At 42.3% G+C, this 22,480-nt stretch overlaps 1 protein-coding gene across 1 annotated transcript in view; it reads left to right on the top strand.

Annotated features, from left to right (window-relative positions):
• DDX10 (DEAD-box helicase 10) overlaps positions 1-22,480 on the top strand; it is a 324,167-nt gene that overhangs the window by 4,574 nt on the left and 297,113 nt on the right. The window contains exons 2-8 of the mRNA XM_054015515.1: positions 7,167-7,227; positions 7,433-7,563; positions 10,481-10,639; positions 11,135-11,255; positions 17,788-17,977; positions 20,576-20,702; positions 21,936-22,098. Coding sequence (XP_053871490.1) covers positions 7,167-7,227; positions 7,433-7,563; positions 10,481-10,639; positions 11,135-11,255; positions 17,788-17,977; positions 20,576-20,702; positions 21,936-22,098 — 952 coding nt within the window. The remainder of the gene's footprint in view (positions 1-7,166; positions 7,228-7,432; positions 7,564-10,480; positions 10,640-11,134; positions 11,256-17,787; positions 17,978-20,575; positions 20,703-21,935; positions 22,099-22,480) is intronic.

The following is a 22,480-nucleotide window of genomic DNA, read 5'->3' as shown; positions in this document are numbered from 1 at the left end:
TAGCCCAGCAGAAGAGTCTGTCCTATCTCGGGGCCTCTCCTTTTGTCCCTCCAGACCCATGAATATGATACAGTTCTGCGGTGACCTAGAATCCTACTTTCGACGTCTCCGACTCAAAGAATATTTCCAACATACCTCTGAACAGCATACTAACCCACAGAATCCTCCCTACCAGCACTACAAAAAAAAGGATTCTGCATGGACTCCTCCGGACGGTCGAAACAACAGACTGGATTTCTACATAGATTGCTTCCGTCGACGTGCAAAGGCTGAAATTGTGGAAAAGCAACATCACTTGCCACATAACCTCAGCCATGCTGAACACAACGCCATCTACAGCCTCAGAAACAACCCTGACATCATAATCAAAAAGGCTGACAAAGGAGGTGCTGTCGTCATCATGAATAAATTGGAATATGACCAGGAGGCTGCTAGACAGCTCTCTAACACCACATTCTACAGGCCATTATCCTCTGATCCCACTGAAGATTACCTAAAGAAACTACACCATCTGCTAAAAAAACTCCCTGACAAAGCACAGGAACAAATCCGTACAGACACATGCCTAGAACCCCGACCAGGGGTATTCTATTTGCTACCCAAGATCCATAAACCTGGATATCCTGGACGCCCCATCATCTCAGGCATTGGCACCCTAACATCAGGCTTGTCTGGTTATGTAGACTCTGTCCTAAGACCCTACGCTACCAGCACTCCCAGCTATCTTCGAGACACCACTGACTTCCTGAGGAAACTACAATCCATCGGTGATCTTCCAGAAAACACCATCCTGGCCACTATGGACGTAGAAGCCCTCTACACCAATATTCCACACAAAGATGGACTACAAGCTATCAGGAACAGTATCCCTGATAATGTCACAGCTAACCTGGTGGCTGAACTTTGTGATTTTGTCCTCACCCACAACTATTTCACATTTGGGGACAATATATACCTTCAAGTCAGCGGCACTGCTATGGGTACCCGCATGGCCCCACAATATGCCAACATTTTTATGGCTGACTTAGAACAACGCTTCCTTAGCTCTCGTCCCCTAACGCCCCTACTCTACTTGCGCTACATTGATGACATCTTCATCATCTGGACCCATGGAAAAGAAGCCCTTGAGGAATTTCACCATGATTTCAATAATTTCCATCCCACCATCAACCTCAGCCTAGATCAATCCACACAAGCGGTCCATTTCCTGGACACTACTGTGCTAATAAGCGATGGTCACATCAATACCACCCTATACCGGAAACCTACTGACCGCTACACTTACCTACATGCCTCCAGCTTCCATCCAGGACACACCACACGATCCATTGTCTACAGCCAAGCTCTAAGATATAACCGCATTTGCTCCAATCCCTCCGATAGAGACAAGCACCTACAAGATCTCTATCAAGCATTCTTAAAACTACAATACCCACCTGCTGAAGTGAAAAAACAGATTGACAGAGCCAGACGAGTACCCAGAAGTCACCTCTTACAAGACAGGCCCAACAAAGAAAATAACAGAACACCACTAGCTGTCACCTTCAGCCCCCAACTAAAGCCTCTCCAGCGCATCATCAGAGATCTACAACCTATCCTGAAAGATGATCCTTTACTCTCACAGATCTTGGGAGACAGACCTGTCCTCGCTTACAGACAACCCCCCAACCTAAAGCAAATACTCACCAGCAACCACACATCACTGAACAAAACCACTAACCCAGGAACCTATCCTTGTAACAAACCCCGATGCCAACTCTGTCCACATATCTATTCAAGTGACATCATCATAGGACCTAATCACATCAGCCATACCATCAGGGGCTCGTTCACCTGCACATCTACCAATGTGATCTATGCCATCATGTGCCAGCAATGCCCCTCTGCCATGTACATTGGCCAAACCGGACAGTCTCTACGCAAAAGAATTAATGGACACAAATCTGACATCAGGAATCAAAATACTCAAAAACCAGTGGGAGAACACTTTAACCTGTCTGGTCATTCAGTGACAGACCTGCGGGTGGCTATATTACAACAGAAAAACTTCAAAAACAGACTCCAAAGAGAGACTGCAGAGCTAGAATTGATATGCAAACTAGACACAATTAACTCCGGTTTGAATAAGGACTGGGAATGGCTGAGCCATTACAAACGTTGACTATCTCCCCTTGTAAGTACTCTCACACTTCTTATCACACTGTCTGTACTCGGCTAGCTTGATTATCACTTCAAAAGTTTTTTTTTTTTTTCTCTTAATTAATTGGCCTCTCAGAGTTAGTAAGACAACTCCCACCTGTTTATGCTCTCTGTATGTGTGTATATATATCTCCTCATTATATGTTCCATTCTATATGCATCCGAAGAAGTGGGCTGTAGTCCACGAAAGCTTATGCTCTAATAAATTTGTTAGTCTCTAAGGTGCCACAAGTACTCCTGTTCTTCTTTGAGCAGGAAAGGAATCATTTGAACCAAACTCTGGTTAGTAGGTTTAGTCCTTGGGTTATTAGATGTGTGGCTGTGACAATTGATAACACTTTATGTTCATATGGTGCCTTTTATGCAGAAGGATCTCAGTTCTTTACACATGGTATTATTTCATCCTTTGCTGAATTGCAGCCACCCAGTGGATAGAACATGTCAGTCAACCTTCACTACGTGTGGGGTGAAGCGCAGAGTAATCTATCTATTTGAGACTACTGTGTGGGCATGAGTGTAGGCTTTCCTCTATTAGGCTTGTTTCACTCTTGTGAGCAAAACCCATAATTGGTGGTGTATTCTTGTATTGGTTTTTTTCACGTTTGTGATAGAGCACACTGAGACTGAGTACAGCAGTGATAAATTTTCTGTTATTAGGGCCCTACCAAATTCACAGTCCATTCTGGTCAATTTCACGGCCATAGGATTTGAAAAGTCAATTTCACATTTTTGGATGTTTACACCTGAAATTTCAGGGTGTTGTAATGGTGGGGGTTCCAACCCAAAAGGGGATTGTGTGGGGGTTGCAAGGCTGCTCTAGGGGCATTGCAGGATTGACACCTTCACTTCTGTGCTGCCTTCAGAGTTGGGCTCTGAAGGCATCAGGAGCGGATCTTCCTGCAGCTGGAGGAAGCTCCCGGAGGTGGAGATGAGTCTGATCTCCCCCATGATGCTGGGAGTGCCCCAGCCAGGGGCTGCTAGCCCCAGCTGGCTAGGGAGGGACAGGACTTGCTCTTCTCCTGCATTGGCCCCCCCTCCAGGGGAGATCAGACCCACCTCTGGATACCTCCCTGGGCTGCAGGAAGCTCCCAGGTTGGGCAGCAGCTCCAGAGCTTCCTGCAGCTGGAGGAGGTTCCCGGGGGTGGATCCGATCTCCCTTTTGCTGCTGAGAGCACCTCAGCCAGGGGCTCCTAGCTGCTAGTCCCAGCCAGTGGCGGATTAATTGTGCCCAGGGGCCCTGACCAATTTGGGGCTCCTGGAAAAAATGGGCAGCCTGAGCCCCAGCAGGAGCTGCAGAGGTGAAAACCCTGAGTCCCTGCAGGAGCTGTGGAGGTGGAAGCCCTGAGCCTGGGTACCCCAAGCTCCAGCAGGAGCCATGGAGGTGGAAGACCTGAGACCCGGTGGAGGTGGAAGACCTGAGACCCGGCAGGAGCCCGGCACTCCCAGCAGCATAGGGAAGTCGGATTTCACAGGCAAGGACTTATTTCACAGTTTGAAACCTTTTTCATGGCTGTGAAATTGGTAGGGCCTTAGTTATTATGGAGAGGCAGTAACCTCTCCATAGATAAGGATTCAGCAAGCTTCCATTGTACGACTCCATATTAGAACTCCTGTAACTTTATCCTGGAAAAGTCATTTGGCCTGACGATTGTTAAATAAAATTGCTGAAGTTACTCACCATAATTAAAACTACCTTAGTTTCTTTGTCTCCCTCTAGCTTAAAAATGACCTGTTACTATACCTTCAGACTTTATATAGAATTATATTTCAATTACTGTTGTATGCTGGCTACATATGGAGGGGGGAAAAAGGTTGTAGCTAAGCAACGGTATTAGGGTTTTTTTGTGATTATATTTGGGCCCAATCCTGCTCTGATTTTAACACCAGGTTTCCCCCCCCCCCCCACTGACTTTAGTGGTAGCATAATTAGGCACTGTGTGTGAGAACACCTTAGCTGTTTGCATTTTAGAAAGAAAAGGGCTGTTGTATAGCTGACAACTAACAAAGCTCTTCTTTTGGCTCAAATGGTAAAAGTCTATGTTTTTGGAGTTGTGTGACTCTCATTCTGTTTTTGCAGGTTTGTGTGGTTTAATATGAAGAGGTATTAACCTCTTTGAAATTAAAGCTGTAAGCACAGTCCTGTTAGAATGCTGATTGGAATTACTGTTGAAGGGAGTGGGTCGGGGAAGAGTAGATTCAGAGCAGCATTCAAATTTGGAAGTCCAGTTTTCTGCCCTTGTGAAGAAGGTTGTCTCAGTTCATTGTATCTAAATGGGAAAATTTTAGAATTAAAGTGATGTAAGACAGGACAACTGAATTCAGAACTTTGTCTCTGTTTGCCAGTCCCCCATCATGTAGTACCTGATCACCTGTCAGATATTTAACAATTCCTCCTTGTTTGCAGCCTGCAAGAGCAACATCTTGATTGTGGGAGGGGGTATGTGTGAAGGAATTATTGTAATAAAGCAAGGCCTTTTAGAGGAGACTTATGTTTATTTCTGAAAGTGGTTATTCCAGTGTCAGTCATATCTGGTGGGGAGTAAGGGCTTGTCTTCACTACCACGCTAGGTCAACGGGACTCTCCCGTCAATGTAATTACTCCACCTCAACGAGAGGCGAAAGCTATGTTGGTGAGAGTGCGTTTCCAGTCAACATAGTGCAGTGTAGACACCGCACTAAGTCGATATAATTTACGTCGCTCGGGGATGGGTTTTTCACACCCTGAGCGACGTAAGTTACATCGACATAAGCAATAGTGTAGACAAGCCCCTGTTCCGTAGTGTAAGTTCAGCTCTTGTGAAAGTCCTGTTTTCATAACTTGCAAGTCTGCCTTATTCATTTTTCTGGTGAAGCATATCTGTCATAGTAGGCCAGGGTTACGGAGGCAGAAGTTACTTCTCTAATAGCTAGGGTTAATTACTGGAGAGTTGTGAATATCAAGACTACTCCTGGGGGAATTCCTTGCTACTGCATGCTCAAAGAATTCATGTCCCCCACAGATTTCTTTGCTTCCCTGTAGAAAAATGACTTCTGATGGGGAAGCAAAGGGAAGCTGCAAGAGCGGTCATGTGCCTCTCCCCAGTAGCTTGGGTGTATCGTTTTGGGGCTATCACCCCCAAGCAGCTGGCAGAGAAGTAAATTACTACGGGGAGAGGGCAGGGCTCAGCTGCTAGTCCGGGCTGGGGGCAGGGGAGGACAGGACTTCCTTTTCCCTTGCAAGGAGTGGCCAGGGCCAGGTCAGATCCACCCCCAGAAACCTCCCCCGTCTGCAGGAAGCTCCGCCCCCCCACTTCCTGCCCCCATCATGCCTCAGCTGCGGGGGGGGGGGAGGGTTCATTGTACTGAGAGCTGCTGCCCTATCTGCCTAACCCCTGTGCATCCAGACCCACCCCCTGCCAATCCTCACACCGCACCCGGGTGCCCCCTGCACCCTCACCTCCACCCCTCCAAACCTTAACCCCTGCATTTGGAGACCCCCTGCATCCAGACCTACCCCCACTGAGCCCCATCCCCTTGCATCTGGATCCCTGCTGAGCTTCTCCCCCGTGCATCCAGACCCCCACCCTGACTAGCCCCAAACCCCTGCATCCGGACCCCCCACATGAGACCCTGTGCATCCAGATTCCCTCCATACACACACCTGGAACTCCCACTGAGCCTCCCACACTGGTCCCTCTCACTGCATACCTGGATCCCCCACACTAAGCCCCTCCACACTTGGATCCTGCCAGGCTGAGCCTGTCTGCCCCACACCTGGATCAAGGGCCAGGGCTGGGTGTGCATGTGAGACTGTGTCCCTCTCCCTCAGTGCAGAGGGGCGGAGCCCCTGGGTGTTTCTGGGGAGGCCCAGCCCTGGCACTGTCAGGATTGGGTGCAGCCTCACCTCTGAGTTCATGTCTCAGGGTAGGCGGGGGGTTTCAGGGTGATCTCCTGCCTCCGTGCAACCAGTGCGTGACCCTTGACCCTGTTGCTGCACCCACTCTGCAGAGGTGTGGGGCTGACACAAGCAGCTGAGGGGAAGCCGTGGGAGCCTTGGCCAGGGCTGCCATTTAGGGAGAGCGGAGGGGCACCCCTGCTCGAGTTCCGTACCAGAGGTCTGCTTGCGGCACATACCCCAGCTCCAATCGGAGCTCTTACCTGCTGCGCCATGCAGACAGATCCCCTCCTTCAGGAGCCAGGGTTTTCCAACGACAACTCTCGCAGTCAGTTTCCTCCACTGCACTAGGGCCTCTGGGAGTGGGGCAGGCAAGGAAGGGATCAGTCAGGGTGTGTGTGTGTGTGGGGAGGGGAGGGGCGGAGGGAGCACAGGGGCACTGGGGGTGGGTGGGGAGAAGCAGAAGGTCCCCAGGGTGGGGCAGCTTCAGAAAAATCTAGAGAAATTCTGCTTTTAGGTTTGATACTGTTTTATCAGCTATTTTGTATGAACATTTAATTGCATGTCATGCCTTGAGCTTTTTGGCAAGTAGCATATGGAATGCTTAAACCTTGATTATGTATCTTAGCATATCGTTACAATTGGATGTCTCTGAAGACATTAGATGATTACGTTTAAGATCTAAATTGAACTGCTACTGTACATAATAGAGCTATGTTAAGTGCATATTTTGCTCTACTTTTCCTAGATTAGGAAAAATTGTCAGGGTTAGATAAACCTAATGTAGATGCATAGGTGTCGTTTGTGGGGAGAGGGGTTGCCCCCCCCCAACTGCAAGCTTTGACAGTTGTGGAATTTGCCCCCCCATGCACAGTCCTATTGGTCTGACTGAAGCGGCCTCCCAAATGTAGAAGTCAAACTATGCCTGTGTGTAGACCATTTCCCTCCAGTTAGCTGGTTGAGGTTGATTGCCAGGTACTCCTAGAATTAACCCACTAAAAATTCTACCAATGTTACCAGCAAACTAAAACGATGTGATTTAAATTCCATGGTATTCTTATATTCTAGCATTGATTAAATCCTTTTGTTTCAGATAAAACCAAATGAAATTGAAAGATTTTCAGATTTTCCGTTGTCAAAGAAAACATTGAAAGGTAAGTACACCAACTTAGGAAAGTATTTGATATTTAAAAACACAAACTCCTTAAACTGCCAATGAATAAAAATGATTAAAATTGGTCTTCTATTCAAAGTTCCAAGATAATGTTGCCACCGGCAGTATTCTTCCTTATGGGAAAATGTATCATTATCCAAGGCAAAATGTAAGAATCTTTTTTTTTCCTCTCTCCCAAATACTAGGTTTGCAAGAAGCACAGTATCGCATGGTAACTGAGATACAGAGGCAGACCATAGGTTTGTCTTTGCAAGGTAAAGATGTACTTGGAGCTGCAAAGACTGGATCAGGCAAAACCTTGGCTTTTATTATCCCAGTAAGTAATTTACCTTCTCATTGGAAGCTTGAGCTATGTAAAGTGGAGGTATTGGATATTAAACAGCATACTTTGGTTAATCGGAGCCAGGAGGAGACTTATAATTTGACTGTAATATTTGTTCACATAAAGCTATGACAGACTAATTTACCTATTGCTGTCTGAGGTTTTGTAAGATGGTCTGGGTATATATTTGTCTCTAGAGATGTGTTGACACTTTGATATCTTGTTCTGACATTTTTATTAAGACTGATTTAAATTTTTTTTTTCTTAATACTCCTTTACCTATATAGTTGACTGCTAAAATTATTTAAAACTGAATGTCTGTATGGAATAAGTGTAAAATTGATCAAGGAACCTGTTTACAACTAATCTTCACTAAATATGTAATACATTGTTCATTGTAGGTTAGGCTAGAGTTCATGAAAGTGGTTTGTAAATTAGACTGAAAATTGGCTCACAAAAAATTATCGTTAGAGGATAAAAGTTACTATTGGTTCACCTGGAAAGTCAGGCTTTGCATTTATTTTCTTTAGTATTATAGAAAGGATTTTTTCAAGTTGGCATCTAAATTGAGGAACCAATCAAATGGTGATCAGGTTGGGCGAGGGGGGACTTTATTTAGTTTTAAATTATGACACTAGTGATTAGCATTCAATGTAGATTATTAGTTTAGGGCCCAATCCACTTCCATTAAAGTCAATGACAAAACACTGGGAACAGAAATGGGTATTTAGGAACCTCTCAGAAACTAAATGTGCTTTATGCTAGATCTCATTTGTGCCGATTAGGAAATAAATGTATAGGTTTTGGAAAGGGGTGTGTGTGGGGGGAACAATCTTCTGCATACTGTAGCAAAGAAGGAAAATGAGGTTGCTTAATTAATTTATATCTGTAATTGAGATATACAGCTCTTGAAAGAATTGCATGCATCTTTATGTCCATTCATTTAAAGGGATTTGTAGAGAAGGGGGCCTAGTGATAACTGGGACTAAGTGTCATATAGAAGGAGGCTAGAAAACAATTTTAGATCTCCTGTGTCGCTGTGGAAAGCACAATCAGTAGGGATATCACATCAGCCCTGGTGAAATCGTTTTGTTGTACAGCTGAACACAACAATTTGACAGTGTGTGAATCTGTTATAGTAGAAGTGGACTTGCATCATGGCAGCAGTACCTTTAGTTGGAATGCTCTGTTTCAGCAGTGGTACTGCCTTGTAGGTGTGAGCCCAGTACTCCTGAGGGCATTCTGCACCAAAAATGAAAAATTCTGTGCCAAAAAATGAAAAATTCTGCACACAATATTTTAAAATTCTGCAAATTTTATTTGTCAAATAAATGTGGCGGCTCCAGCATGGCACTGGGGAGCACAGGCCACTGGTTGCACAGAGGTGGGAGATCACTGTGCAGCTCCTCCCTCCCGCCCCTCCCCGGGGGGACACGGATTCACTGTTGAGGCTGCACCCAACCCTGACACAGTGCAAGGATCGGATCTGCCCCAGAAACACCACACAGCCCTGCCCCTCCATGCCAGGTGTGGGCAGGCAGGCTCAGCAAGGCAGGATCCAAGTGTGGAGGGGCTTAGTGTTGGGGGAATCTAGGTGTGGGGTGAGAAGGTTGTCTGGGTGCTTGCGGCTCAGTGGGGGATCCGGGTGCGGGGGGGATCTGGATGCATAGGGGCTTGTTGGGGGGTTCTGGGTGCAAAGGTAATGGGACTCTGCATGGTGGTCCAAGTGAAGGTGGTTGGGGCTCAGCAGGGGGGTCTGAGTGTGGGGGTGATAGAGCTCAGTGGGGGGCCTGATGGTGGGGAGGGTATCCAGCTGCTGGAGGAGTGGGGCTCAGTGAGGCTGGGATCCAGGTGCAGCTGGTTGGGGCTCAGTAGGGTGGGGGATCTGGGTACAGGTGGCTCGTTGGACTGGTCCAGGTGCAGGGGAAGTGGGGCTCATTGGGGGGGTTCTGGGTGCGGGGGAGTGAGGCTCGGCAGGACGGTCTGGGTATGAGGGACTCTGGATGCACAGGGGTTGGACGGATGGGGGAGCAGCTCCCTGTACAGGGATCCCTCCCCGTGCAGCTGAGGAGTGATGGGTGCAGGAAGCACAGGGAAGAGGGGCAGTTTGCAGAGCTTCCTACAGCTAGGGGAGAAATCTGGGTGTGGGTCTGACCTGGACCCGGATGCTGTGCAGGGGAAGAGGAAGTCCCGTCCTCCCCAGCCCAGCTGGGACTAGCAGCTGAGCCCAGTGCAGGGAGGAGCCACCAGCCCTGTCTTCCCCAGTCCCGCCCCACAGTGATTTACCTCTCTGCCGGCTGCCCTGGGCAACCGAAACATACTGTTGGGGAAGTTCATCTGACTGCTTTTGTGGCTTCCCTTTGCTTCCCCATCAGAAAGTCCGTTATCTGCAGGGAAACAAAGAAATCTGCAGGGGACATAAATTCTGCACATGCACAGTGGCGCAGAGTTTCCCCCAGGAGTAACCCAGAAATATTACAGCTGAATAATTTTATTCTGCTTGCTCTCCTTATTTCTGGTACCCACAATTTTAGGAGCAGAATGGTTAGTATTGCACAACTGTGTACCTGAATCCCATTCTCATATAGACTATACAGACTTGGCTGGATGGTGTTATGTGTTGGATTCATTACACATTGAAATTGTTTTAATCTACAAATTGTCTCCCAGTGCAGTTCTGCCCAGTCTTTCTCATATTCCATTATTTGGGAGCTTTGCTTTAGCAAATAATATCAGTAGTACCATTTAGGATAGAATTATAATTAAACAGTAGCCCTCCCAAGTGTAACGTGTATATTGATATAAATAAGTGCTGAGTTTATACTATCTGCCTTTTTAATTTATTTCTTACTTTGGTTACGTATTATACAGTAGAAATTATAGGTTTTGAAATGAAACTGTAAATTTTCAGGCTTTGGAAAGGTTATATCGCCAGCAGTGGACATCGATGGATGGATTAGGAGTTCTGATAATATCGCCTACGAGGGAACTGGCGTACCAGACCTTTGAGGTTCTGCGTAAAGTGGGGAAGAATCATGAATTTTCAGCTGGCCTTATCATTGGTGGAAAGGTTTGTTCTCCTTTAAACTTTCAATTTTTTGTATGGGGAGTACAAATGACCATATTTATCTTTAGAGGAACAATTGTCAGGGAGATGATAGATAGATGGGCAGTTATTGGGAACCCCTGTGTCATGGTAGAAGAGGAATTACTGGGAACCTCTGCATCACTGTTTCCCAGTATTTTTCTCTGCTCTATTGCTTATGTCTTTTGAAGCTTCAGTCTTGTGCCTTCCATCTTTCCAGGCAAGGTGACTGAACAGCACTCCCTTTCCAAACCTTTCAGGACTACCTTTCACTTTAAAAGTTATTCCGAAACACTTTCTATTCAAATCAGAGATCTGCATGTGCTGCAGAGATGGCACTCAAGTCTCTGGAGCTAGGGGAGAATAGTGAAAATAGGGTTACTCCTAGTAACTGCTGGTTTAAGACGGCTTGAGTATGCTTGGTGGAGGGTCAGCTTAGAGGTGTGTAATCAGAACCAAACTGTTTTAATTAAATTTCAGGATCTGAAACAAGAGGCCAACAAAATCCACCATATAAATATACTTATATGCACACCGGGTCGGCTTCTACAGCATATGGATGAAACTTCATATTTCCATGCATCTGATCTCCAAATGTTGAGTAAGTTAAAAATGTTAGAAAGCTATACATAACAGTGGAACACATCATAAAGTTTTTTATGATGTACACCTCTACCCCAATATAACGCGATCCGATATAACACGAATTCTGATATAACGCGGTAAAGGAGTGCTCTGGGGGGGCGGGGCTGCACATTCCGGCGGATCAAAGTAAGTTTGATATAACGCGGTTTCACCTATAACTTGGTAAGATTTTTTTGGCTCCTGAGGACAGCGTTATATCGAGGTAGAGGTGTACTTAGACTCATAGACTTTAAGGCCAGAAGGGACCATCATGATCATCTAGTCTGACCTGCATATTGCAGGTCACAGAACCTCACCCACCCATTCATCTAATAGATCTATAACCTCTGGCTGAGTTACTGAAGTCCTCAAATCATGATTTAAAGACTTCAAGTTACAGAGAATCCACCATTTACACTAGTTTAACCCTATAAGTGATCCCTGCCCCATGATGCAGAGAGAGGCAAAAACCCCCCCAGGGTCTCTGCCAATATGACCCAGGGGAAAATTCCTTCCCAACCTCAAATATGGCAGTCAGTTACACCCTGAGCATGTGGGCAAGACCCATCAGCTAGACATCTGGGAAAGAATTCTCTGTAGTAACTCAGAGCCATCCCCAGCTAGTGTTCCATTACTGGCCATTGAAGATATTTGATACTAGCAGTCGCAGGTTGGCTACGTGCCATTGTAGGTGGCCTCATCATACCATCCTCTCCATAAACTTATCCAGCTCAGTCTTGAAGCCAGTTAAGTTTTTTTTTATCCCCACTGCCTTGGAAGGCAGTTCCAGAGCTTCCCTCTTCTGATAGTTAGAAACCTTCATCTAATCTCAAGCCTAAGCTTATTTTGATGGCCAGTTTATATTTATTTGTTCTTGTCAACATTGGTGTTAAAATTTAAATAACTCCTGGTATTTATCCCTCTGATGTATTTATAGAAACCAGTCATATCTCCCCTCAGTCTTCTTTTGGTAAGGCTAAACAAGCCAAGCTCTTTGAGTCTCCTCTCATAAGGTAGGTTTTCTATTCCTTGGATCATCCTAGTAACTCTTCCCTGCATCTGTTCCAGTTTGAATTAAGATTTCTTAAACATGGGAAATCAAAATTGCACACAGTACTCCCAATGAGGTCTCACCAGTGCCTTGTATAATTGTATTAAAACTTCCATATCTCTACTGGAAATACCTTGCTTGATGCATCCTAGGACTGCATTAGCCTTTTTCATGATTGCATCATATTAGCAGCTCATAGGCATCCTGTGATCAATCAATACACCCAAGTCTTTCTCCTCCTCTGTTCCTTTCAAGTGATAACTCCCCAGTTTATAACAAAAATTCTTGTTGTTAGTCCCTAAGTTCATGACCTTGCCCTTTGCGCTATTAAATTGCGTCCATGTCTATTACTTCAGTTTTCAATGTCAGCCAGATCTTCTTGTATGATATTCCTGACCTCCTCTGTATTGGAAATACCTCCACAAATTTTTTGAGCATATTCCTACTTTTTCTGCCAAGGTCATGAATGACCGTGTTAAATAAAATTGGTCCTAAGACTGACCCCTGAGGAACTCCACCAGTAACCTCTTTCCAGCCTGAGAGTTCACTTTTTAATATGACCTGTTTGTAGTCTCCCTTTAACCAGATTTTGACCAGGGTGCTGGGGGGGGGAAGGGGGCACACTGAAGTTACTCAATTAGGCAAACTGCAAAGAGTGGGACAGACAATCCCCAAAGTTTTCTCACCATTAATCCACTTCTTGACAAAACCTAACAGTTTATGAGCACATTCCACATAAGAAACATTTTTAGACATTTTAAAATTTCTAAACTTTAACCTGTAAGTTTCAGAGGTAACCTTGAAATGTTTTAACACAGTATCCTTTATATTTTACATAATTCAAAGCTTCATCCATACCTATTTCATTGAACACTTGCCTACCTTTCCCAGTCAATCTGGTCAGCAGGACAGGCATACGCTGTACCTCAGGGATATGCTGAATTTCACATAGACATTTAAAGGTAGATAGAAATTTTTCTGTCTTCAGTATCTTTGTAAATTGGACAAATTCTTCCCCAGCTTTTGTTGTCATGAGGGGATGGATTTCCAGGCTGTTGGAGCGTTTTCTGCTCTTCCAAGACTTTGATCTGAAGTCTGGCAGATTGCTGTTGCCTCTGGTGAGCCTTCTCCTCATCAGCCAGACGATCCATATGCCTTAAATGGGCTTCTTTTTCCAGATCAGCTATTTTTTGCTTTTCCTTATTATCAAAGATCTGTCAGCTTCTGTTCATGCTCTAATTTTTGCTTGCTCACTTCCAATTGCATTCTAATTGCTTCTGCAGGGAATGGATCTGGGGCAGGTGAAGGAGACCCTGCTCTCTGATCACTGGCCATTAACAGATTTTTTTGGTTCTTGCTCTGGGGCCTTTTTCTTAAAAGACAACCCCCTCTCTGAGCACAATTCTTCAAGGTTTTTTCTGTCAAGATCTTCATATGACCGTGGGTGACTCATTGTAACTGATTTTTACCCTTTAAACGCTCCAATATCAAAATTAATTTTTGACAAGCGTGGGGTTCTGATCCAAAAACCCAATTAATCCGTGGTAATGTGTATCCTAGCCAGACTACGCCACTGTGACTGAGGTCACAATCCCCAAAGCTGGTGGATATTCCAATACTTAGATTTACCCAGCCAGCACAAAACAGCTTCTGCAATATCTTACTGGTTACCCAGAAGCCAAAACACAGTTCCCATTATAGCAACCCAGCCTTGGGCTTCCACCCAGACACCCCAGTCAAACATGATGAGGATTACTGAAAATCTTAATCATATAAGAAAGTTCTACCAATCACAAAGGATCGGGCACGTTACCTTCCAAGTTAATGAATATTTCAGATCTTACCCAAATACATGCTTACAGCCAATTCTTATTAACTAAACTAAAATTTATTAAAAAAGAAAAGAGAGTGTATTGGTTAAAAGATCAGTATACATACAGACATGAGTACAGTTCTGAGATCAGTTTCATAGTAGAAATGGTGAGCTTTGTAGTTGCAAGGAGTTTTTTCAGAATTAGTCCATATGTTATAGTCCAGCATTCATATCCAGGGTGATCCAGGAGGGACTGGAGATTTCAATCTTACGACTCAAGCTTCCCTTGCATAAAGCACCAAACAGATCTGAGATGAAAAGATCAGGTCCCAAGAGGTTTTTATACAGTTTCTGGGCAGCACAGAGTTCTTGGAAGAACAGTAGGTTTTGAAGTAACCTTCTGTTTCCTAAACATCACCAGTAAATACTACGTGGATTAAGATAAGGTAATTTATCCATTAAGCAGTTTATGATAAACTTTAAAGAGATATATTATTTCACCCAAGATTTATCTAAATGTTAATATTCCCTTTTGATTTCTGAATCAATAGCTATAGTAATAGACAGAAACTGTTTACATGGGTAACATCTAACAAAATATAAGTAAACTCATATAATTAGTATTATCTCTAATTCTCTAACAATACAGGTTTGCATTTCAGAGTTCTAGCCTATCTAACATAGAATGGCCCTAATTTCTAACATGTCTCTAAAGCATGTAAATAGTAAAGTAGTGGTGGGCAACCTGCATCCCATCAGGGTAATCCGCTGGCAGGCTGCGAGACAGTTTGTTTACATTGACCATCCACAGGCACGGCCGTCCGCAGCTCCCAGTGGCTGTGGTTTGCCGTTCCCAACCAATGGGAACCGCAGGTTGCCCACCACTGCTCTAAAGGTTGAATCTGGGTCAATTAGCCTGTGAGCTGCTTAATCCTTTCTGGCCATCTGTATAGTCTCCCCTTTAACCAATTCCTTATCAACATTTCTCCAATTTAACTAATAATTTCCCATGTGGAACTGTATCAGATGCCTTACTGAAATCCAGGAGGATTAGATCTACTGCATTTCCCTTGTCTAAAAAATCAAATCTTTTCAAATAAGGAGATCAGGTTGGTCTGATCTACCTTTTGTAAAATCATGTTGTATTTTATCCCAATTCCTGTTTACCTTAACTACTTTCTCTTTCAAAATTTGTTCCAAGGAGGTCAAACTAACAGGCCTGTGGTTTCCTGGATCACCCCCCCCCCCCCCAATAAATAAATTGGAACTCTATTAGCAATTCTGCAGTCATAGGGTATAACTCACCAGTTTTCAGATTCATTAAATATCCTTGCTGTTGGGTTTACAGTTTCATGTGCCAGTTCATTTAATATGCTCAGATGGAGATTATTTGGGCCCCCCAATTTAGTCTCATTAAGCTGTCTGAGTTTGGCTTCCACCTCGGATGTTGTAATTTCTACCTCCATATCCTTGTTGCAGTTAGCCATCCTGCCACTACCCCATGACTCTTACTTTGCCTCAGTTTTTAATAAGGCTAATGATTTGTTTAGGTGTTGGGCCATGCCTAGATTATTTTTAATTTCCACCCCATCCTCAGTGTTCTTCTTTCCTTGTTTTCTTTTTCTTGCTATAGAACCTTTTACTATTGGTTTTAATTCCCTTTGCAAGGTCCAACTCTGCTTGGCTTTTAGCAGTTCTCACTTTATCCCTGCACTTTCTGACCTCCATGAGGTAGCTTTCCTTGATGATCCATCCCATCTTCCATTCCTTGTAGGCTTTCTGCTTTCTCTTAATCTTTGAGATGTTTGGTCTGAAACTCTTCCCTGTGAATTTTTTCCCCTTGCTAGGGTTGCAGGCTTCGGATAGTTTCTGCAACTTTGACTTGCAGTAATTCCAAGTCTCCTCCACGTTCAGATTCTTGAGTTCTTCAGTCCAGTCCACCTCCCTAACTAATTCTCTTGATTTGAAAAGTGAAAACTTAAAAAAATTAAGGACCCTAGCTGCAGATCTATTTTTGTTTATCCTTCCATTTAGTTTTATACTGAATTAGCTCATGATCACTCGAACCAAGGTTGTCCCCTACAATCAGCTCTTCTATGAGGTCCTCACTACTAACCAATACCAAATCTAAAATGACATCACCTGTTGTTTGTTCATTATTGTGACTATTTGCTGAAGAAATCAGTCAGATCTCACATCCAGAAAAATCTGGGCCCTACTATAATTAGTGGCAGTTGTCTTCCAGTCCCATTAAGCTGTCTTTCTTGGTCAACATTGGCCTCAGCCAGCTCCCCTGCAGCACCGTTTTGTTCTTGATGTAGTTTTCAGACCTGTACTTGTGTCTTTGACCCATCCCAGAAACATGTCTGCCCCTTCTTCCTTTCCTTTCTGGGTATAGCTATCCTGGTCACCTGAAGTGATGACTAATGGCCCACCCAATTCGGTTTAAGTTGGGTATGCTCTTTTAGTCAGTCTCCAGAAACCTTATTTTTCAAGATTCAACCTAGATTAACTTCTCTCATATTTTTTTAGTTGGCCTTTTGTTTCTTTTTCTACTTTAGCGTTTACCTGAATTCACCTGATTTCAGTTTGCTAGAAGGTTTGCCTGCTTCTAAGGTTTAACATGTGATCTGCAGCACTGGCTTGGGGAACTTAGTTGAATTATTTTCTTGATTGCTTTTGGAAGCTGTTGGTGGCAGGGGAGAATTCGTTACCCTGCTAACAGAGAGAGCTCTGTGTGTGTGTTTCTTCCCCCCTCACCCCCCATATCTCCTTGTCAATTGCTGGAAATGAGCCATTTTCATTAGCACTACAAACAGTTCTTTTTCTCTTCTGCTGATAAAAGCTCACCTTAATTGATCACTCTCCTTATAGTGTATATGGTAACACCCATTGTTTCATGTTTGTTCTGTGTGTGTGTGTGTGTGTGTGTGTGTGTAATCTTCCTACTGTATTTTCCACTACATGCATCCAATGAAGTGGGCTGTAGCCCACGAAACCTTATGCTCAAATACATTTGTTAGTCTCTACGGTGCCACAAGTACTCCTATTCTTTCTGCAGTCAGTTACTTGACCTGTAACATAACTCACAAAATACCCAATATTAAGCTCACTATAGTAAATACAATTCATAGTGGACAAGTAAGAGACTGACCATCACAGAACTGCAATTAGCATTGACCCTTGCCTTAGCCTTTGGACCCTCAACTCTGTATGTGTTTATTGCAGCTTGAGGCAGGGATGAATTGATTTCCCTGACTACTCAACCTTAGTTTCACCTTATGTCCAGCTTTCTTTATTTCTGTAACGGGCCCTCCTTTGTTGAGAAGCAATGCACATGTAAACTGGTGGATTAATTGCTTGAAACCCTGATCTTCTGCATATGAAATTGAGAGCTGTAGTTCATAGATTATGGGAGAAGTTGAGGACTTTTATAGTAGGATTTCTACATTGAATGAAGTAATGTAAAGAAAAATCAGTGAAAGATCTAGTTTATGTAATTCTTGGTCTAAGTGTTTTTTGTTACTGTTAACATAGCTTTGCAGGTACAGAGACTTCAAATTGAGATTTTTGTTTTTAATCTCAAGGTTAGAATGGAAAAGAATTAAAAAATCCAGTTCTTCTAAACCTGTTTCCTCGTTCTAGTTCTTGATGAAGCTGATAGAATCTTGGACATGGGCTTCGCTGATACTATGAATGCGATTATAGAAAATCTTCCTAAGAAACGCCAGACATTGCTTTTTTCAGCAACACAAACCAAATCAGTGAAGGATCTTGCACGACTGAGTTTAAAAGATCCAGAATATGTTTGGGTTCACGAAAAAGCAAAATTCAGGTAAGTGGTGGTGGTTTGTCTTGGTGGTTGTACTGGAGAAAGAAAGTGATGACAGCAACACTTTTCTCAACTTCTTTCCTAGCACCTCTGGGAAGTGGGATGTTGTCATATTTCCATGTTAAACCCCTCCTGCTCCACTCAAACACTGGTTCTTGATGTTTTATTTTGAAAGCAAGCAGCTGAAGTGTATTGCGTTGCCAGTCATGGTTCACTTATAATTTTCACTAAGGTGTCTTAGCTTGATCTGACTTTTTAGATATAACTAGATGCAAAAGGGTTCATGTTGTCTTCAGTGGCATTTATATTCGGGAGGGTGGGGGGAAGCTGAGCAAACCCAAGTGGAGATAATAGTATTTAATACAATAAAACCTTGCACTTCTGTAGGCTCTTTTCTCTGAGGATTTCAAATGACTTTACAAACATGAATGTTTAATGGAGTGTTAGAATTTCAGAATTCCTGTTTCATGGGAAATTATGAAATTTCAGAATTTGGTTTTGTTCTGAATTGGAATGAAAACAAATATTTTCAAATTTTGCATGAAATGGAAATTCTAAAATAGATTTAAAAAAAATCAAAATCTTCATTTTTAATTTTATTTTTTCATTTTTATATTTTTGTTTTATGTTTGCAAAAACATTAAGGGTGGCTGGTACTCAGTACAGATTGGAACATCTTGTTTTCTAGATTAGTCTCTCGTCTGTGTTGTTATGAAACAGTTTGACATCTGGATCTAGACAATAAGATAAGCACTCGCTATACAAATTAGAGGACCAGCTATTTTTCAATATCCTAGAAAAATGATTCCAAACTAAAACAAAGTTATTGAAAACTGCTGCTCTTAGAATTAGTACGCTGAGTGTTGCTTATTTTTGTGTTGATAATGTCAGTGCCAAACTGTTATATTAGAACAAAAAATGGGAGACACTTTTATTTAGAAAATAAGATAAAATGTTTCAATCTCTATGTAGCAGCTGCCCTTAATGTTTTAAAAAAAGAAATAAAAAAGAAATGAATATACTTTTGACTGTTTTGTCATAATGACCTGTCTATAATAGCAGTAGTGCATCCTATGATGAGACTTGACATATGACATAGGCAGTATTACCACTGCTATCATGAAATAATGTAAAAATACAAATGAAATAACCTTTCAAATTAATTTGGAAACTAAAGCTTTGTTCTGAAATGAAATTTTGAAAATTTCCAAGAAAAACTTTTCGCAGCAAAATTAATACAGTGTTTTGAAAAAAAAATCTGGGTTAGTTGAAATGGCATTTTCATGGGTAAGTCTTCCAACAAAAAATTTCTGACCAGCTTGAATGATTAAATCTATCTGCTCCCCTGTGTGATATAAAAATACTTGCCTACTTAACATACAGATGGAGGGGAAAACAAAGCACATTGAAGTAAAGTCTTTCCTAAGATCACACATTGGCAGAGTGGAGAACAGAACCCAAGTTCTGACTGAGTCCACTACTCCAACCAACTTCTCAATCCATTGTTTCACATACACTTGTGATAGTATTACCTAAAATATTGGATCCTGAATAATAGGAAACATTAGAAACACAATTTACATTGTTAATCCCCTTTTTGCTTGGTGGAAAAGGATCAAAACACCTAACTAAATATATAGCTACCTTAGCTTGAGGGCTAGTGTAGCTATTAGTACACTCAATTGCATTTCCCTGTTGAGAAGGGAATATCTTTATTATAATGCTGCCTCATGAGAGCTTTTGAAATATTTCAGTAGCTGCAATTAGACAAGATGAAGCAAAAAAAGAAATAGAAAATATTTGTTTTGTTTTAGAATTATGATCTTGGCACACGGTATTTCATCAGCTAGAGAAAAACAATTTCCTGCAAGAGATTTACAAAATGGCAACTACTGTAGCATAACTTAGAGCACTACTAGCTGAATAAAAATCAGAGCAGAGCATTGCAGTTTCATCCTCACAAATGGCACCTTCAAGTTACATTTAATTTCAGTCTGGTCAATCTGGGGTGGGAGGTACAGAGCATCAAGGCAGCATTTTAAAGTATGTTAAGAACTGATCTTTCATGGGCTATTCTCTTTTGTTGTTAAAGAACTTGAAAGTAATTTAAGATGACAATTTAGACTTTTACAGAGAGACTCTGCATGTCAGGTACCTAGTGCAGTCAGTTAAAAATGTATTTTCTTGTACATTTAGACTCTGCTTTGACATTGCCTTAAGCACAAATGATGCTTTAATAGGACTAAAAAGAAAGGTTTGTATTTTAGGTCAAGACCGTTTGAATGTCACTATTTAGACACAGGCATTTTTTGGCTTAATAGGTAACTGGATCTAAAAAGTCACTTAAAAATTGTGACACTATTAGTAAGAAAATCATAAGTCTTCAAAAAGCATGAGCCTTTCATTAGCGCTTCCAGGTATGCTTCTGAAAATAGGGAAGAAATTCTCAGCATAGTTAATATGGAAGCAATGAAACTTTTTAAATTTAACTTCGGGCTGATGAAAACCAAGTGGCAGGTCTTTAGGTACTCTGTGTGTGGCTTTTCAGGTTTTCTTATGTAAATGATATGAGAAGTGTCTAACTTGACCTTTGTTTTTCAGTACCCCAGCAACTTTGGACCAGAATTATATTGTTTGTGGGCTGCAGCAAAAAATAAACATGTTGTATTCCTTCCTGAGAAGTCACCTGAATAAGAAGAGCATTGTGTTTTATGCAAGTTGTAAAGAGGTACATCTCATATTTATCTCTTCTAATAGATACTCTTTTTGGATATAATCAAGTATGAGGAAGGGAGGCAAACTAATGACTTTGAAATCTGCAAGAGAGACTTAAATGGTAAAATGAGAGTGCAAAAATTAACGTGTGTTTTAAAAAAAATAGATGGTGAAAGTTATCAGTAAGAGCTGGTTGTATTTTTAACTGGTGTGGGACATTTTGTACTTTATTTGTATAGTGTGTAAAGAGGTTACTTTTAAAAAGCTGGAGATATGAATAATTGTGTGGTATCAAGGAAGAGAGGGCAGTTGAGAGTATGGAAAGACTTTCTTTATGGTCATCTGACTTGATCCTGCAAACACTTACTTCTGAAAGTAATTTTACTCCCGCGAGCAGTCCATTGAAGTACTGGTGTTTAAGTGTTTGCACCATGATGCCATAGATATTTAATAATTTCTGACTGCTTAAATAGTAGCCTTACAGATTACCTTATTTGAAAGGCTTTATGGATGTATTTGTTTTTCAAGTCTTCTAAATGGGTTGTAAAAATCCATTTCTGCTATCTCACTGATACAGGAAGGTTTGAATATCCATGTTGCCATTTTGCTGACTTCAGTGTGGAGAGAAGATATAGATTAATTTTTGTATAGAAATACTGTTTCTATTATTGAGTAAGGGAATGTGTGTAGTTTCCTTAACTACTAGTTTAAAAAAAAATTCTTGGCACTTATTAAAAAAAAAAAAATCACACATTGGTGTGCACCATAATAAACAGGCAACAAATGTCTTGGTGAAAGAAAGTGCACTAGGTAGAAATATTAAAATTAGGCTGCGGTGGATTATCCTGATTGCAATCTTGGTATCTGTACATGTGCACTGAAGTGCCTGTGAGAGCGGCACTACTGGTGAGATCTAGTTTAGTCCATACGCTTCTGACTCGCCAAGGTGCAACACCATATCTCTCCTGCTCACCCCCCAGCTCTCTGCAGAACCTGGCACACTCTCGCTAGGCGTTGCTTCCTGCTCTGCGGAGTATGGCAACATCTTACACAATTCGCTTCCTGTCTCAGTATTTGGGGGGAGGGGTGATAACCTCTCTCCACTCACAATCGGGTCCCATCCGATCTCTGGGGTGGAGGAAAGCTATTTTGCTTTAAATGTTAAGAATATATTTACTTCTTAGTAGATAACTACCACCATCACAGTGAAATATCACGTTCACTTCTTTGACTTGTTGACCAACAGGTTCAGTATTTGTTCAGAGTGTTCTGTAGGCTCCGCCCTGGCATACCTATACTGGCTCTCCATGGCAAACAGCAACAGATGAAAAGAATGGAGGTCTACAATGACTTTGTTCGCAAGAAATCAGCAGTGCTTTTTGCTACAGATGTTGCAGCTCGAGGGCTGGGTAGGTAACCTTCAGTGCAATAGTGTATCCATAGAGTGGTGTTTCAAGCCTGTTCATACCTTAGCACTGCATCATATAAGAAACCAGGCTTTAAGAAGCATTTTTAAAACACAATAAGTTTACATTTAGTTTGTTGCCTCCTCATCTAAAAGCTAATCATTATATCCAAAAAGCAAAATAATTAAAATACTTTCTCCTCAGTGCAATCTTTCTCTTTAACGGGGCCTCACTTTAGTAATCTGTACTTAGTTTATTCCTATTTGTCTTTGTAAAATGTCTGTTTTGAGCAATCTTGTAATGCTGTTAATTAGTTATGTGTTGAATAGAAGCTGTGTGGCTCTCTAATCCATAGACTGTCCAGCTGTTCCAGAACTCAGTAACT

Source organism: Malaclemys terrapin, chromosome 1 (genome assembly GCF_027887155.1).
Source record: "Malaclemys terrapin pileata isolate rMalTer1 chromosome 1, rMalTer1.hap1, whole genome shotgun sequence".
Classification (NCBI taxonomy): Eukaryota; Metazoa; Chordata; order Testudines; family Emydidae; genus Malaclemys; species Malaclemys terrapin.
This window is presented reverse-complemented; position numbering and strand designations above follow the sequence as displayed.